Source organism: Vulpes lagopus, chromosome 13 (assembly GCF_018345385.1).
Source record: "Vulpes lagopus strain Blue_001 chromosome 13, ASM1834538v1, whole genome shotgun sequence".
NCBI lineage: Eukaryota > Metazoa > Chordata > Mammalia > Carnivora > Canidae > Vulpes > Vulpes lagopus.
Window position 1 is genome coordinate 51284559 of NC_054836.1, and position 18433 is coordinate 51302991.

At 46.2% G+C, this 18433-nt stretch overlaps 1 protein-coding gene across 7 annotated transcripts in view; it reads right to left on the minus strand.

Moving 5' to 3' along the window:
- Positions 1–3130: 3130 nt before the first annotated feature.
- DOCK4 (dedicator of cytokinesis 4) overlaps positions 3131–18433 on the minus strand; it is a 409301-nt gene continuing 393998 nt past the window's right edge. For 3 of the 7 annotated variants that reach the window (XM_041727813.1, XM_041727818.1, XM_041727819.1), the window contains 9 exons: positions 18070–18189; positions 17616–17737; positions 17158–17278; positions 15826–15907; positions 15568–15677; positions 13827–13899; positions 11917–12030; positions 8860–8921; positions 3131–5715 (listed from right to left, as the gene is read on the minus strand). In XM_041727813.1, the coding sequence (XP_041583747.1) occupies positions 5272–5715; positions 8860–8921; positions 11917–12030; positions 13827–13899; positions 15568–15677; positions 15826–15907; positions 17158–17278; positions 17616–17737; positions 18070–18189 (1248 nt within the window). In that variant the 3' untranslated portion in view covers positions 3131–5271. The remainder of the gene's footprint in view (positions 5716–8859; positions 8922–11916; positions 12031–13826; positions 13900–15567; positions 15678–15825; positions 15908–17157; positions 17279–17615; positions 17738–18069; positions 18190–18433) is intronic. The other 4 variants (XM_041727815.1, XM_041727814.1, XM_041727817.1 and 1 more) reach the window with 4 other exon arrangements.

An 18433-nucleotide genomic window follows, 5' to 3' on the forward strand; every position in this document is an offset into this window, starting at 1 on the left:
AGCCCCGCCAGCCCTCAGGAATCTGTTAACCAAGGTCCTTTGTGGGCTAGGAGCTACTATCTCAACCTTTGTTGCTTGTTAGGACTGGCACGTCCCATTCCAGTAGAGCCTGCCTGGACGGGTCTCCCATTTGTGGAAGTCTGGTGATACCATATATTCTTATCACTTGTGCAACCACGGCCTTTACTCTCTCATACCACTTTTGGGAATAAACTTTTGGATAATAGAGAAAATGATTTTTTAATTCTTAGCCCAGCTAGAACAGAATCTTGGACTCAAGAAAATTTCTTCCTCTCCTTCACCACTGACATCCCTTTATAGAAGATGAGAATTTATTCTCCACACATACAATTCCTTCCTTACCCTCATCTTTCCAGTCTAATTACAATTTGGGATTAGATCAATATGTTTTACTTTTCTGTGGCTATGTAAATATTATATATAGCTGACCCCCACAGTGTACTATAATTACATTTACTTTTATACAATTTTTTTTTATTCTCTGGAGTTGACTTCATTTTTTTTTTTTTTTTTTCTACTTGAATAGCTTGCTAGAAACCCATCCCCTCCACCCCCTGACCCCTCCACTCCTCCACCCACATACAAAGTAAGAACTTATTCTTTGGTAACTTAGTTCAAACACAACAGACTTTTTATCAGCCTCATCTTCGTGGAGACAGTTGACTCAGCAGAATGTGGCATTTACCAGAGCTGTTCAGGTCGCCGTCCTCGCTTCCAGGTTTTTGAGTCCTTCACGGATTGTGAATGACAGGGGTAAACTCTGGATAAGTGAGGTTGTATTTGTGTTCAGAATGCTAAGGCTTTTCTAGTAAGGATCTTCCTAGCAATTTCTCCTCTGGGATAAAGTATTTTCAGTAGGTGCCATGTGAATATTAGCATTAGCTTGTTTCTTTTCTGTCTTCTTATCACTCCTTTTCATTTCCTTTGTAAAGACATCAATTTCCTTAGCACAAGATTCTGTAAAAGACTTATGAACATTTTCTCAAATTTTGGGTAAGGCAGCAATGTTTTCTTCCCACATAGCACAAAATACTGCATCAATATCCAATCACGGAAAGATATTGCTGGTGGCATTAAAATTGGTACAACACTTTTGGGAACAAATTTGCCAATACGCAAAAGAACTATAAAAATCCTCATTCCTCTGCCTCTGCAATTTCAGTGTACTTTGTAAGGAAATAACAATCCAAAACCTGGACAAAGCTGTATGTAAGAAGAGTCAAAGTGGTGGTGTTTGTAGGAGCCGGAGGTTAGAAACAATATAATGTCAATTAACAAGGGAATGGCTCAATGAATTATGGAATATATTACTTTGCCTTTACTTATGTTATATGCAAATACTATAAAATAATTTGTCTAGGTTTACTGTGACTATAACTATATAAAATGTATACATTGAGAACTGAAACTATCTCATACAGCTGTAGTCTACATGACTATGACTCCATATTCCAATGTTCATTAGCATCAAGCTTATGAGGACTCTCTTGGTGGGGCAAATAACTTTATTGTTCATAACAGGAACTTTTCAACCGATTCTATCAAATCAGCAACAGAAAGCATCAACTGACAGTTCCTATCCTAGCACTTTCTGAACCCCTAAACCCAAAATTCTCACCTTGTTATTTCCATCAAACCTGAACAATCCTATCATGATGTTTACCCAATCTTCAACAATGCCTGCTCACTGAAAGTCCCACCTTAAACAAAACTCCAAAATTCCAGTAAAATCTGATCTTGCCCTTCCCTCCCTGAAACCCAAAGAAAGCTCGACTGAGGTGTGTTGCTCTCCCCACTGGCAATGAGTCGGCCCTATATTAACTGGTTATGTTGGCGATTCTTGGGGAACCACACTCAACAATGTAGAAAAACTATGCAATAAATATATGTAGAAAAAATTAAAGGAATGTGTAAAAAGTAATAATAGGGGATTGGAATTTGGTCAATTTTTCAAGGCTTTTGTTATAGTATTCTTATGTAATGAGGGCAAGGCTTATTTCAATCAATAACTAAGAATTCATTTGGTACAGCCACGTTTTAATATGTAAAGATCAAATAAAGGCAAAGCTGTGCAACTTGTTATTCTCTTTGTTGTGTTTTGTGGAACAATCAATAACCATCCAGAGAGAAGACTACTTAGGTAGGAAGCAGAGCTATTCATATTGTAATTATGCTTGTAGAATCGAAATACTTACGGGCTCTGTTGTAATGAAAATGATCCAAAAATGCTCTAAAATCACTTAGTTAATGTTGAGAAACAATCAGGAGGACATGACTATGGCCTTTAAATGGGTTTTGGTATTTAATGGGATGGAGGCTTTAGACAATGGCTTGCTTAGCACTGAGTCACATAAATGTTGTAAACCTAACACAGAATAGATGCATCTCACAACATTAAACGCCAGGTTCTATTAACAGAAATCTTATAGTCGATGGGTTTTGCAGTGTTTGTCAAATAGGTTTTCCATCCTTTTATGAAAATCAGGAAGAAAAGCTGGCCCGTGGATAGAATTTGTCACAGCTGGCACCAGCAGCTATTCCTTTGCATGATTGGCAGTTACCTGTCTTGTGTCAAGTTTTCCAATGTAAACAAACCTGGATGGTTTTAGCTTTCTTTTGAGAGAAAGAGACAGAGTGAGCACAGAAGCAGCAACGGGGCAGGGAGTGTGTGTAGGGGGTGGGTGAGAAGGGGCTGAGGAAGGAGAGAGAATCCGTAGCAGGCTCCAGGCCCAGCACAGGCCAGCACGAGCCGGCAGGGAGCTAGATCTCAGAATGCTGAGCTGATGACCTGAGCTGAAACCAAGAGTTGGCACCCCATGCCTTGACTTTTGAAAATGGCTCTGGTTAGGTTAATTAACAGTCTCCCACCCAGCTAAATCTTGCTTCTCTACTGGTAGTGACCAATACCATTACTTTTTCAACTTTCTTTTCCTCTAAAGCATAAATAAGCTTTGTAGGCGGAAGAAGTACATCAACCAAGGCAAGACAACAACAAAACAGGATCTATCAACGAAGGAGTCTGATAATTTCGCTACGATATGACCAAGAGATACACACAGCTTTTGTTTTGGGCGAAGACACACTGAAAAGAGGAATAAAGACAGTTGTATTAAGATTAATCAGGTAATTTTATTAAATATTTACCATTCAGCAGCAACCAACATGAACATCTGAGCTAAGAGTCTTTTGAAATGTTCTGCTATATAGCTGCTTCAGAAATACACGCACGTGATAAATTGAACTGTTCATTGCCAAAAAACTTCTTTAAAAAATGGCTTCAAGAGCAGATAACACTGATTTATACAGTGCCCAAGCACTAGTCAACGATCTATTAAATTACAAAGGAAAAGGAAATCAAAGAAGCTTTGTTACCTTATGCATGTCAACTTATTTAAGTGGAAGGCTTTACTGCTTAAAGCAACAGGAATATGGAGCTTCCTATGTATGTGTGTGTGTAGATAGTTTTAAGAATGTGATTACAAACACAAAGTGTTATCATCAAAAGCAAAAGCTAGTTCCAGAAATTTCTGACTGCAAAACTTGCAAGATACAAAGCTAAAATTCGTATGTTCCTTTTCTCCATTATGAATACTTTCACTAAACATAAATATTTTAACATATATTAATCTTTCTGACATTCAAAATTGTAAAGTCAATAATGGCAGAATTATTGTTAAAAGCACGTATGTACAAATATTCTTTTCCATACATAAAGTATTTGGCATAATTATAACAATCATACTGCATCCACAACTGTTTGCTTTTATTTTTACTTTTTTTTTTACACATAATGGTATCTCTTATTAAAATTAACCAGTTATGTACAAAAATACTTGAACATTTATTATAGAAAACCTCTATAACCAGCCTCAACAGCATATACCTGCTGAATGGTTTCATTAAGAGAATATAAAAAAGTGGTCACTGCCTTCCAGGTAAGCTATCAACAAAAACAAACACGGTTAAACTAAAATGAGCTTCCCAACAAAAGAGGGAAAATATTTAACAGTATGATTTAAAATACAGTCATATTTATCGTCAATTGAGTGTTATAAACAGTCAGTAAAAGAAAAAGACATAGATACAAAATCCATTACTACATACAAGGTGCTTTTTTCACACTCCTGCAACTGGGGCCTTAGCATCCCTACCCAGCTCTGAGACGCTGTGCAGCAATACCCAAGCCAGAGGGGTCTGCGGCCATCTCCCCCTTCAACAAGAAGCGGGATCCGCTACGAAGGCAAGCTCCGCTCGGAGCCTGGGGAGTTGTGAAGACTTTTCCACTCGGTGCAGGACTGAAAGTTAATGCCCTTGCCTTCTGAAAGTCCTTTTGCCATTTAATCATGCTAATCTATTTTCTCCAAGGTTTTTTTCTTCATTTACGCTATTGATTTAATACTGTCCTGTATCGATTCCTGAATTCTCGTTAATGGGACACATTAATTTGTGCCTATTTAACACGTGAACATCTGCTCTTCTTCAATGACAAAGGCTGGGGAGGAAACTATCAAGTACGGAAGCACAAGATTCAAGTAAACATTTCTCCCGGGCTCCTCTGCTTAATCGAGCCGACTGCAACTCCCGACAGTCAACTGTACCTCGAGAAGAACTACAGTAGATGCCCTGGTGTCCGGGCCCTAAGGGATCCACCAAGCAATTCACAGAGCAGAGGCTTAAGAAAGCAGACAAGGGGTCGAATGTCAAAAGCAACCTCGAAGAGTTAGTTTTTGTTTCGAGAACAAAATCACCTGCAGGCCTCCTCCTTGCAACTGCTTAAGTGCATGGCCTAGCGAAGGCCGCCTGAACTGGGAACTCGGGGTGGGCACCCATGAGCCCACGAGAAGCCTCCCATTAGCAGGGCCACCGCGTTAGGCTGTGCCCGGCCTTTGCTTTCGCAGGGGACCAAGTGCAAGGTCACAAGGACACGACAACTGCACGCGCCCTGTGGTTCGGCGACGGCCTACTGGTGTGGACGTGCAACTGGATTATAAAAAGAAAAAAAAGTGTGTGTGTGTGTGTTGGGGGGGGGGTGAACATAAAAAGATCCAAGAGAAGTCTTTAACGCTCTTTACCACTTTCAGAGGGGAGACACCTAAGGAAAGTCAGCCCCAGGCCACGACCACCCGGCGTTTGAGATCAGTGACTTTTTTCTAATATTGTGCAACGTGTTAATAAGCAGGTTTTAATTCCGCCGGCTGAAGGAGCAAGGGGGAGGGTCCGGGGCGCCCGCCCGCAGCGCCCCCCCGCGGCTCACAGCTGGGACACCTTGCGGGGCAGCGGCCGCGGCCGGGGGCCGGGCTCGGTCCTGCGCGGCCCGTTCTCGGGGGGCCCGGGCCGCGGCGCCGGCGGCTTGGGGGGCAGCGCGGGCGGCTCGACCGTGGCCGCCACCGCCACCGCCACCGGGATGGACAGGCTGTGCGGCAGCGGCCCGGGCCGCCGCAGGGTCCGCTCGTACACGCTGTAGGGCGGCGGCGTCCGGCTCTCCCGGCGGCCCTGCTCCTCCGGGCCCGGCCCCGCCGCCTGCGCCGGCCCCTCGGGCGCCTGGTTCTCGAAGCCCGAGGTCTCCGACGTGCTGCACCGGCTCAGGGAGGAGATGCCGCTGCTGTAGCTGCCCGACAGCACCGGGGAGTGGGAGGTCAGGCCCGGGGACTGGTACTCCACCGGGGAGGGCGTGAACCCCTGCCCGGAGCCCTGCTGCGGGGAAGAGACGGGGTGGTGAGGGCGGGCGGGGTGGGAAGCCGCCCCCCCAGCCCCCTCCCCGGCCCCGACGGCGCCAGAGCTCCAGGGAGGCCCTCTGATGGGGTCCTCGGAGGAAGGAATGTGGGTGCAGAGGCGCCGCAGGTGCGCTGAGGGGGCGGCCGTCTGCAGGCCAAGGAGGGGGCCCCCCCGCGCCAAACCAGGGGGCAGCCACCCTGACTTTGGCCCCCGCAGCCTCCGGGGCCTGGAGGAGATGCGGCTCTGCTGTTCCGGGCCTGGCTAGGGCGGCCTGCGGCCAACACCCACACTCGGGTGAGACCGCGGCATCCCCAGCACGAAGCACTTGCCGCGCATTGTCCACCTCCCTGCCCACTTTCCTCCTCCCCATCCTCCGGGCAGAAAGAGGCTAAAAGTAAGCAGATGGAGAACTCAGAGATAATAGAATTAGTCCCAGGACTCGAAAGACATGGAACCGGCCAACACCAGAAAGCGCTGGCAGTGCCATTCTCCCCTTTCTGGCTCAGCAAGGGGGGGGGACTGGAGCCTGGAGCAGGGCGGGGGGGCTGGGTGGCAGAGGCACCAGAGGCCCGCCTTCCAGGTCTTTTGCTCCCCAGACCCCCGAGCTGAAGCAGCGGCACACCGGTAGCTCTCAGGCTCTGCTCTGAAATAGGACTTGTTTCATCCAGAGTGGTTTCTCAAGACCTGACTCAGTTGCTATTTTTTCTTTTTAAAGAGGAAGATTTCTCCTAAACCTCAGATTTTTGGCATTGGATAAATAACTATTAGTTTTAGCAACAATGGCTTGCTTTCTCGTAATGGAGATAATCTTTCGAAACTGAGCAGGAGCTTTTCCTTGGCGATGGGGCATGAATTCTTCAGGATACCATAGTCATCACGTGGGGTTCTACAAGCTTCCTTGGCTCATTTATGGTAGCTGTCCACCCCGCTGGCATCTGAATCTGCTACTTCCCTAACTGGTGTCCTATGGAAATGGGGGCCTAGGTGATCCTCTCTGAAAGGACGAATTTATACCAGGGAAATGCATAGTACTCAAGTCCTCCTTGACTGCATTCAAAGCGTAGGAGCACGTTAAAGTCTTACAATAAAGAAAATGAAAGGACTTTGCAGCCCAGGGTTGTCTAAACGTATCTGACCACAGACCAGTTTTTTTGTTTATCACATAATGGTACGTGATAAACGTTTATCAAAAACTAATGTTCTAAGCCAACTGCACCTTGGTCTCTCTTTTTAAACAAAATAATGCTGGGAGACACAAAGTCATTTAGCAGGAAGCTTAAAATTAAGTGTTGCCAATGAAGAGATCCAAATTCAATGCTGGTCACTGTTGATAGACGGCAAGCTTAAAATAAGGCAGGTAAGCTCTCCACCCCCCCCCCCCCAACAGGATGGACTCCATCATTTAATTGCTGAAAAAACTAAGTCAAGGCAACCAACTGCATTCTAGGCATAGCGAAACTCATAACCTGGTAGCAGTGTGCCCTCTAATGTAACGCAGGAGTCACAACAGAAACACTCCATTCATTTTCTCTCCAAACCCCATTTGTAAAGCTATGGCCGTGAGCTACACCTGGCCGGGAGACCAGCAGCAGCTCTGTGGAGAGAAAGTAGATGCTACCTTGCTAAACAGGACTGCTGGGTCACCACTTGAGTATTTTCATCCTTCAGTTCTTTTTTACAGAATCAATCTCTAAGACTTACCGTCTTATCACTACTCTGCAAAATCAAGTTGGAAAATGCAGATGTTAATTGCATAGCAATACGTGGGAGCTCCTCGCGGGTAAGGCTAAATGTAAGATGTGGAAACATCATGATGCTTCCTCTCCCATCACATCAACGTGATGGTCCGTGGCTTCCAGAGTGAAGGCAGTCACGTGCACTTTATGATTAACAGCTGCATTGCAGAATGACAAAAAAACCCCAGCAAATAATTTGCTCTCTCCAGCAAATTTCTGCATCAGAAATGTTGGCAATGCAAATGAAATCACACTTCTTTGCAATTTTCTCCATTTGGGGGCTTTTGTTTTCCAGATTCTCAGTTTCTATCAGCAACTATCCTTAGCAACACAGATGCACTGGATCACGACCTGCCCCTATGTGTTTTTAGAAGCTAATTTGCCTTTTTCTTTCACATTAGCTAGAAATACCTCCCTAATAAAAAGGACACAGAGCATGTACATCCTCAGTCACTCAGATCCAAAATCATTCTTTTAACACTCACTTCAACTTCATATTTGCCTCTGGTGCAGCAGCTCTGAACACCAATGTCTATTGGTATTGACAATCCTTGCAGCCAGTCTGATTCAATTTGGATAGAGACTAAATATTATTCTTTACCTTCATGAGGGATTTTGTATGTTTAGAGATGTTAAATAGCCTACATTTATATATCAATTTAAACATCTCACCTTTAAAGCTCTTCTTCAGTTTGTTTCCTAGAAATTTTTTATTCATTTTACTATCTTGTTTTTCACTGTCAAGTATATAACTCTAATGTAAATGAAAACCTTGGTATGAAATATTAAAGGAGAACAAGTTGGTTTTGACTTTGCCACAATGGGTGAGGCTGACAGAAGCAAAAAGAAACAGGGGACCATTTACTAGGCTTGATTACTGAGTTTTTCAATTCTTTTTCTTTTTCTTCTTTTTCTCTTTTTCTTTTCCTTTCCTTTCCTTTCCTTCTTCTCTTTCCTTTTTCTCCTTCCCTTCCCTTCCCTTCCCCTCCTTTCCCTCCCTCCCTCCCTTCCTCCCTCCCTTCCTTCCTTCCTTCCATGTCCCTGAAGCCAGTAAGACCAGACTGAAACATCCTAGGAAATACAGTGTATTTCCTAGGAAATATGTTTCCTAATTTAGTGTATACACAGACTCTAGCCTGTATATTCTCGTTTCCACCATTTGGGGAATGAGGCTAATAACCTGAACACAAATGACTCCATTTGTGGAGGCGGCCTCCTGAAAGGAAAGCCTAGTTTCTTCTTACCAATCTTCCTCCGTCCCTTCCCTAGATGTCCCTTGCCTGGTCTGTGCCTATGAAAGCAGCTCAGTGGTGTGCCAGGGATGAGTCTTAAGGAAAGAAGGAAGGTGGGGCCAGTGTCTGGCCTGAGTCTAAATATGAGACTATACCTTCAACGGAGACCTTCCAGCAGGTGAGGGGGACACAGATGTCGTATGTCTTGCTGGTGAAGCTGTGAACAGAGAGAGAGAAGTCCTTTCAATTGAGAAAACCCAGGAGGTTGACTCTCTGCAAATGCCCTTGTGTACAAACCCATACAGATGGTCCAGTGCCTAAAGCCCTCCTAGGCAAGGAAAGGTAAGGGAGAAACTAAATGACGCCCATCCAAAGCAGATTCCTCACTAAGGATGGCAGCTCCAAGACATGGGCCAATTAGCGAAAAGTCACCAGCACATACCTGATGCTATAAGCAGGGACAGGGGCTCCAACTGGGCCAATGTCCCATTTCTCAGTCCCGGTGCTTTTCCACTGCCTGACCCATTTCCAAAGGTGCTTTCATGTGTGAGGTGCCAGGGAGCAGTCTTTGGAAAAGAGCTGCTGACTGGTCTGAGCAGTAATGGGGAGACCCACACCACTGAGGCAGTCTAGCAGGGGTCTGTGAGAATAAATCTACACCCGCCTCCCCTTTCACAACCTAATCCTCCTGGAATAAAAATCCCTTGGTCAGGCCCAAACAAGAAGCAAGAAGTTTTCCATTTCTCCCCTGCAAGCTTATACTCAGGTCTTCCCTCTGTCCTGGCCGTGGGGTTGGGGTGGCGGTGGCAGCAGCAGCACTCAGTGGATTTCATCATCATGGCAAAGAAATGCTCTCTTTCTGTTTTTCTCTCTAGGTTTTCAAGCCTTGCACCTGGGATGCAGCAGGCGACGGCCCTGCTCTACGTGCTGGTAGGTCAGGCCCTGCCCCCTGAAACACAAGCACGTGCGTGGAAAGCTGCCGTGACACAGTCCACGCAGCCCGTGTGAGCCCCATTTCCCAATTCCACCTGCACAGGTTTCACTGAGTTCAGGCTTTGCTGCTCTAGCACGAGCTGCCATGCTCCCTGCTGCCCAAGTGAGGTTTGCGACTCTTAGGAAAACTAGAGCGAAGCTGAAGGAAATACAGACAGACAGACCTCCCAACAGTGACCACGAATGACGACATGAGGACAGACCAGGAGAGCAATCAGTGCAGAAGGGAGGGCAGCCCTGCCGGGTTAAACTGGGAGATGTAGGGTCACCTGCGTGCTCCCGGCACTAGAGCCCAGGGAGAGGGGCCCTTGACTGCTGTGGGGGGTATGCAGCCTCTGCCTTGAGCCCGAGGGGATGCCATCAGCACATGCCACCCTCAGACACCAGGGTCAGCTCTAGCCTGCCAGGTGGGCGTGTTGCTTACAGAAGAAAATCCCGTATGGGTGGAGAAACAGATCCTGACTGGGAACCGCAGTCCTGCCACGGCTATGTGTGGTGAAGTCAAGGTCCTCCTCCTCCTGACTCTGGCATTCCGCGACCCCACCGCGGTGGGCCCTTGTAGCCACAGCATGTCCACAGTGATGTTTCTCTAGAAAGGCATTCTCCCCCAGACACCTAATGGTCCCATCATTATTCTGGCCTCTAAGTCTGAATGGGCCTAGGATCTTAGCTACCATCAATAACACTGTTCCTCTGAAAATGCTTTTTGAGTTTCCAACATTAGTGATACGACCAGTTTAAACTGCAGACTCCTTGAACATATGTACAGCGTGAATAGATACAAATTACTTGGTTGATGAATCTTATTAACCATCTCGGGTGATGAATCTTATTCACCATCTTGGGTCACGGTGGCATTCTAGTGTGGATTATTGAGTAAGCCTAGTTATTTCTTGTTCTGTTGAAAAACCTCATGTGCTCTTCAAAACCTACTGGTGACTTTTAGCTTTGGCAAGTACCAAACACACTGGATAGCACATGGTTTGTTTTAAAAAGACAGAGAAAGTCAGTAAAAAATGAAAAAGATGAGATGCTAAAATATAGCGAATGAAGTATGAACGATCAACCCAGGAACATCTGTGAAGGACATGTCATATTTCCTCTTGCTTTAGGCCAGTTCTATTTGTAAAGCTTCAAAACTACTCTAGATGTGTGCAAATGTTGAAAAGACTCTCCTTATCACCAGGATAGGCAGAGTCAGCAGAGTAAGTTAAGGACTGTACCATGTCAAGGTTACCAAGGTCACCAAGCAAATGGCTTATTCGGTTGGAAAGCCCTGTTATTGCTATAAGCTCATCAAGAAAGTTTCTTCAGAATTTTCACTGGTTCCCAAAATCTAGAAAGGTTTGGTAAAATACCAATTCTACGGCCTTACCCCAGAAATGGTGAACTTCTGATTCAGTAGGTCTGACATTAGGCCTAAAAATTTGCTTCTTAAACCACCACCTGAGGGGATGAAGTACCCTGAATCAACCCCTTGAGAAATCTCACCTTTTTTTCTTTTTCTTAAAGATGTATTTAGTTTAGAAAGAGAGCGAGCATGCAAATGAGTGCGTGAGCAAGGGGTGGGGGAGGAGCACAGGGAGAGGGAAAGATCTTAAGCCGACTCCATGCTGAGCCCTATGTGATGGGGGGCTCGATCCCACGACCCTGAGATCATGATCTGAGCTGAAATGAAAAGTCAGATGCTTAACTGAGCCACCCAGGCACCCTGCGAAATTTCACTCACTCTTGAATACAGACCCCTCTATGCAAGGGACATCAATGGATGGGAGGTTGGATGCTCCCCACAAGCCTATCAGAGTTAGAGTTAATCAGTTCCTATGTTGGGGCAGTGTGAAACCCTGGCATCAGTCCTGAGTAAGAGTGAAGTGGCTGAGTTAGCAGAAATTGATAAGAATGAGGCAGTTCAAGCAAAGGATCCAGAAAAATACTAATGGCTTGGTGAGGTTAGGGGACCTCCTCAAATTCTGAGGATGAGGCCTAGCAGCAGAACATTCTACAAAATCGGTCTTTGGGGTTTGTAAGGAACGGAGCATGGTGTGACTTAGTGTAGTTAGAAGTTCAGGGAAGAGGGAAAACATTGTAAGTGGAGTGGGAGACTAAGGTTTTTACCTCAGAACCAAATGCCTACCTTTCTCTGAGGAATTCACGACAAGCTGGGGTAGTCATAAAAGTTATTTTATAAAAGTGATTGTTCAAATGCTTCAAATACCCACCAGTTTGTGTGGGTCTTGGAGGGACAGGGGGAGAGAGAATTTTCCCACTATCCGACATGTTCTTGGCTTCTTTCCCACTGTCCAGGCTCCAGCTGCTAGGAGTGGGATTCACAGCTGGAAGGGAATAACACAGCTAAAAACACACGGTCCACTTTGCCTTTTGAACACCTGAGATCTTAGAAGAAAGTCAAAATTATCCAGAATGAAAAAAAAACCCAACTGGATTAAAGAAAAAAGCAAAAACAAAAACAACCCAGGAAACCTCCTAAATACTAAATCTTTATTTAATTTTCTACCTCACAGTTATAACTGACATTTAACTGGACAATGTCATGTCTGTTTATTTCCCCTCAAGCAGTCAAACAGAACTACCACTCTTGACACCAGGCCGCGGGATCTTGTTGAGAATCACAAAGGCTGGATAACAGATGGAGGATGGAGTCACTAAAGTATTTTAAAACTTGGTTTTTAGTGGAAACTTCTGGACAACTGGTGCCCAACAAGGGGGAAGATTCTAGATTCTGCTGTTACACCCTACAAGAAAACAGTTTGGAACAGGCTAAATATTTCAACTACCTGGCAGGATTGCCCCGCCACACCACCCTGTTGACGAACTCTTTGGGAAAAGGACCCTCGTTCCTGAAATCAATGGATTACACTGATCTATGTCCTAAGAAAAATGATTTGGGATAGGGACAGTATCATTCCTTTTTTTGTAATTTGTCTGTTCCACGCTTCAGTAAGATGCAGAAATATGGAACAACCCTTGTTGGGAGCAAGGGCAAGACACACCAGATTATAAATAGCTGCTAGGAAATCAAGTTTACAGAAAAGCAAGTCTTAAGATTTCCAGTGGCTTGCTCCCTGTACAGACACTGCCATCTGATGGACACAGCTAGGATTTCAGCATTTTACTCTAAATTACCACATGGATTTAATGGATAGTGGAATCACCGGTCTTAAAATAATTTTCTCAGTCGTTTTAAATCGCCTTTGCGGTTTTCGTAGGTAGAAGGGCTGAGAAAAACACCAAGTTCTCCAGGCAAAGATTCATATTTGACTTGTTAACATGAAAGCAAAATTTGTGTCTTAAAGTCATTTTGGCCACCGTCTCACTAACTTCAGTCTCCCAAGGAAAAGTTTTAATGTCAATCTCTCTGTGGACTCAAATGACAATACAGTTTAGCTCTTAACGAGGACAATTAAAGTGCACTTTACGGGAACGTTTCATTAGTCACTCGATTCGTTGGCTTCCGAGACTGGCTGGGCTTTTTGAGGCCTGACCCTGAGGGAGGCGAATGGGGGACCTGCTGCGAGCCCCCACCTGCACCGTGGAGCAAGTCGCGCTGAGCCCGCTCTCCATCTTCTGCTGTGTTGCACAGACTGCTGCTAATTGGCTATTAAGGGCTATGCACGTGTTTGTCATGTTTTGTGCGACCTTGAGGCAGGGCACACTCCATTATGCACTGGATTGCAATTCTTAAATAGTACCTGAGTCACCACAAACAACAGATGAACTAGCAGAATGAGCTTCGTAAGGGAAACAAAGGGTGGGACCAGAGAATCCATCTGGGCAGGTGCTATTTTCACTGTGCTGAACAAGGAGCCTCACTGGCAGCTTTGCTGCGGGGACCACAGGAATCGCCTTGGTGACCTGACACCAAAAGCCAGCTCGCAGAGGAGTTCCTAATTTGCCTAGATTCTGCTGTTACACCCTACAAGAAAACAGTTTGGAAAGACTGTATCACGAGTGACCACCTTTCACGAATCCCCAAAAGGGCAAATGAGTCCCGATCATTACAGACTGGAGATCTGCCTTCCACACAGACACACGGTAGACTGGAGAGGATGAAGACAAAACAAAGCCGCACACCTCTCGGGACCGATGGAGGGGCTGGCTTTATACCCACCTTTCTCAGGTGCAGAAAGATTTGGGTCGCTGCGAGGCAAGGCTCCTTCTGCAATATGATTAAACAGCAGCCTCTGGAAAGCACAAGAGTCTATTTTCATGATGCAACATGCTGTCACAGTGAGACCTTCTAGAGAATGAGATGACTGTCTCATTACTGAAACTTTTTGCTCAAAATAATTTTTATATGGCATATGATGAGCCTAGGAACCAAGAATTCAATCATATTTAAGGGAAAAAAGGGGGAGAAGAGTCTCAAGTTTAAGAAGCTTGTATTAGACTTTAGGTGTAAATGGTAAATAGGTTTTCATAATAAGATGGACGGAAAACTGGTGAGTAGCAGTTAAGCTATGGTGCTCTTTATAAACAGGAATGTGAGACTGGCCGCAGGAAACGTAAATAAAAATTGAGAAATATTAGCTCAAGAAATCTCTAGTGGATGGGCACGTTTTCGATCCTAGGTTAAAAACATGAAATGGATAATATGCTACAATTTTTAACCCACGAAAATGCCGATTTTACGTGCTTCTACCTGACACATTAGAGGGAAAAGTGCAAGTCCTTAAAAGTAGAGGCACCATAGCAATGTGTATTACTGAGGTTTTGGCAACTACACACTGCTTCACATTTTACCAAAAGTGGACAAGGCGGAGGCTAATCAAGGAAGGTTTTCAGGGTCCCCCGCGCTGGCACCGCGCTCCTGGAGCAGACGGGAACAAAGGGTGAGATTCGCTTGCAACAGCAAGTGACAAAGGGAAGGAAAACTGGTGAGCTGGTTCGGCCAAACGCACTCAGAGAGAGTTTCTGCGAGACATCAGTGCTGTGCAGAGGAGGTATCCTGGGGCTTTCGGGAAGATTACACAATCAGCAAAGATAAACCAATCAAGCCACATCCCACTCGCTCTCATCCATTTCCAGATGCAGCTACCGACTTCTGCCAGGATGGTGTAGAAAAACAGAACAATTAGCCGGAACATACATAAGTATTGTTGTCCGCTCCTAAGTTATTCCCAGATCATCGGTAAACCTCAGGGCTACCCAAGAATCTTCGCCTCTGAGACCCCCCTTCAGAGCCCTCGAAGTGCGTAGGGGGGCAAAGCCCTGTCCTCACCTGGCGTGAGAGAGGCCACGTCAAAATCAAGTGGGAGCAGGAGCTGAGGGCCACGCTCCTTTGCTCTTGGGGGGGCGGGGTGCAGGGAAAGCCCAAGCACCCAACCGCTCTTCCCTCGGTGCATTGAAGAACGGCAGGGGTGACCAGGATTGTCCTTGCTCTCCTGGGTACCCCAGAAAAGAACCAACTGAGGCTCTCTCAGACTAGGGGGAGGCCAAGAGGAGAGGCTGCTGGACAAGTCCTGTTTCTGCTCAAGGGTCTTTTGCTAACATCGAGAGTCGCTCAAAATTTTTGCTACACACGCATGCAAACACACCCAGACACTCCAACGCATCCACCTAATTACCCCTTGTGATGGTTACATCAGGTCAAGGAGGGCAAAATCACTTCCCATTTTCCGCTCAGCTTTACTGCTCAGGCAACCACCCGTGTATCTGTATCGGAAACATGGCTCCAACAGAAATTGCGAACAACAGGCATGGGACAGAGAGGTTGGCTCTTCACTCAGCTTGCCTTGTCGTCTAACAGCCCATCTGGTTGCCTCTGGCAGGCACAGGGCTTCTCTGCAGAGGTATGTAAGCCATTCCAGACACTGGCTTGTTTCCTAGTATCTCCATCCCATAAGGACTACCTGAGAAGGTTCCACAGGTGTCGGATAGATGGCACTGCATGGCCTCTCTCGCGGGGACAGGCAAGAGTTTTCTCTGGAATGTTTGTGTTTGTCAGACAACAAAGGGGAAGCTGAGAAGAGAAGGAAAGGAAGGGTCAGCAGGGGGTGGTGCTGGACCTGCCTGCAGGGCTTGTGTGCTGTGGCAGCTGGCCAGGGATGAGGAACCTGAAGCCACAGCTCCGGGGGCGCCCCGGGTCAACCCCACAGCCCGGCACTGACCTCTGGCACTCGATGGGGCAGAGCTTGTCACGTTAGGCGAAGCGGAGTGAGTCGAACTCAAGCTTGAGGTAGATGGACTTGGCTGCAAATACATGGGAGCTGTTATCACCCACTGCTTAGAGGCCCCAGACAACACTGACATATTGAAAACAGCATCGCTGCTCTTTTCTTTGAAAAAGGCCAAAAAACCCAAACAGAACAGAACGAAACAAAAACGAAAAGAAAAAGGCCATTTAGAAATCTAGAAAAATCTCAGGGACCCCTGGGTGGCTCAGCGGTTGAGCATCTGCCTTCGACCCAGGGCGTGGTCCCGGGGTCCCGGGATCGAGTCCCACATTGGGCTCCCTGCAAGGAGCCTGCTTCTCCCTCTGTCTCTGCCTCTCTCTCTCTGTGTGTCTCATGAATAAATAAATAAATAAAATCTTAAAAAAAAAAAACCCTCAGACTGATAAGGAAGACTGTCTGGATTAATCAAGAATCCAAGATTTAAAAAACAAACAAAATACTCTAGGGAAAGAAAATACTCTGAGATTTTTGACTCCTGCCAAAGGATCGCACTCGCGTTAGTTTCGTGGACGTCCTGGGACTTAGGCCCAGGAGCAGTGCCCCCCCTGACTAAAGTACACTCGGGAGGGCCCCGGCCTGGGGCCCCGAAACAGCCGATGCTTCTCAAAGGTGGAACATGCACCTGCTCGTTTTCTCCAAAAATGTGCTCAAGGCATGAGTTTGGCAACATGTATTATGCCCCCTTTTCTAAGGGTAGTGGTGAGGGAAGTTTCAGCTTATTCTTACTAAATTATTATAAATGCTGTAGCAGCGGTGTCTAAGTAAAATTTTATGTTGCAGGAGTTACATGGACTCCTGTCCTTAAAAACTGCTTTTTTTTCCCTTCAATCAAAATCTTTTGATCAGGGAAAATTTCTGACTCGTAAGTAGGTAGAGGAATCTTAGAACGACCTCTCCACCTAGTACCGTGAAGCAAAAAGGCCACTTAGCAACGCTACGAGGCGGCTAGTGGGTGGGGACAGGCTCCACGCATCCTGAACCCAAGGAGCCAGTCCCAGGTGGGTTTCACAGCTAACCCTGCACGGCTGGCCCGGGTTTTCCCACTCTCGCTCACATCTCCTTGGAGTGGATGGGGCGGTTTGGGGAGACACGTCTCTGGAGACTGTGCGGGGACCCACAAGGCCATGAGAGCATTTAAAGGTGAGTCCTTAACTTAGCTCTTGCCCGCAGATCTGCCCGTTAGCACGGCAGAGTGAACAGAAACTCTCAGGATGGAGACAGAAAAGGAATACACACGAGCAGACGATTAAGAAGCCAGTCAAGTACCTGCATGTTAAAGACTTCATCAGAGCTTTCTGATTGCCCTGTAATATTGCTTACTTCAGCAGACGCTTGTGAGGACAGTGAGGAAGAGGAGTATCGGTTCACAGCTGGGTAACTTAATGGGCTGTTTTGGGGGGGAAAAGGAAAGGTCATTCACTCAGTCTCTGAATTGCACTCTATCCCCTGCTGGTGCGGTAGAGAACCGAAGGGGGAAAATATACACACACACGCACATCCCCTTTTGTTGTCTCCCGTTTGCCTCAACATAATCCAGAGTTGGAGTCTGTTTGTTTCTCAGCTGTTCTGTTTTACCAGTGGCAGATGTCTGCAGCTGCCTCGCGGGTTAATTATTTCATTAAGAAATCGCGTGTTTGACAAATTGTGCCATAAAGAATGAGAGAATCAGCCGAGATCATCTTGTGGGGCTGCCAAATTGTCAGATAATTCAGAATATGACTTACCTGCGTCTAGGAATTACCCTGGGGCCATCTGGGCTCAGAGAAGCAGGTGCAGAGTTTCTACACACGCGGGGGCTTCCGTTGGGAAAATGGACTGGGCTGGCTTGTATGCAGGCGGAGAACTCCTGGAGAGGGAGAAAAGGAAATGTTCTGTGGGCAAAACAAGTCGTGAGGTATTTGAGCCTACTGCTGTGCAGTCTTTACGTCGGGTTACAAAGGTGAGTTTCGGCATCCGTAAGTTTTCTCACCCTTTTCTGTTTTCATAAAAGTTGAAGGGGGCAGATAGAAGATGACGCAACTTCCATACTGGAGGACTCCCTGGTGGAATGGTGCAGTTTGGTAGGAAAACCAAAAGATGTCACTATTGGATGCTTCATGGTCCCTCTAACAAAGAGCAACCAGCATCGGGCAGCGGGCAGCAGGCAGACTGCCTCCTATGGATGCTTGGTGGACGTACCTGTATCCCTAAACTTGACTTCATCACAAAGAACTGGTCGACCAGCTTTTTGTGGAGGGGTCTCATATCTTGAGGCACAAACTTCTCGTGCACGGCCAGACCAAACTCCAAAATCTGTGCCTGGATAATAAGACAAGGAAAAAAAAAAACCCACATCAGTGAGTAACTCCAAGTGCCTGCAAAGGGGTCAAGCAGTGTACCATGCATTTGGCACATGTCCTCGTTTATCCTCTCAATCCCACAAGTAAGGAGTGGTCCTTCATTTACAGATGAGGACACAGAGGATCAGAAAGATCCCGCAGGTACTAAAAGACAAATGGGGATTCCAACTAAGGTCTGATTTTCCTACTGCCCTAAGCTTCCT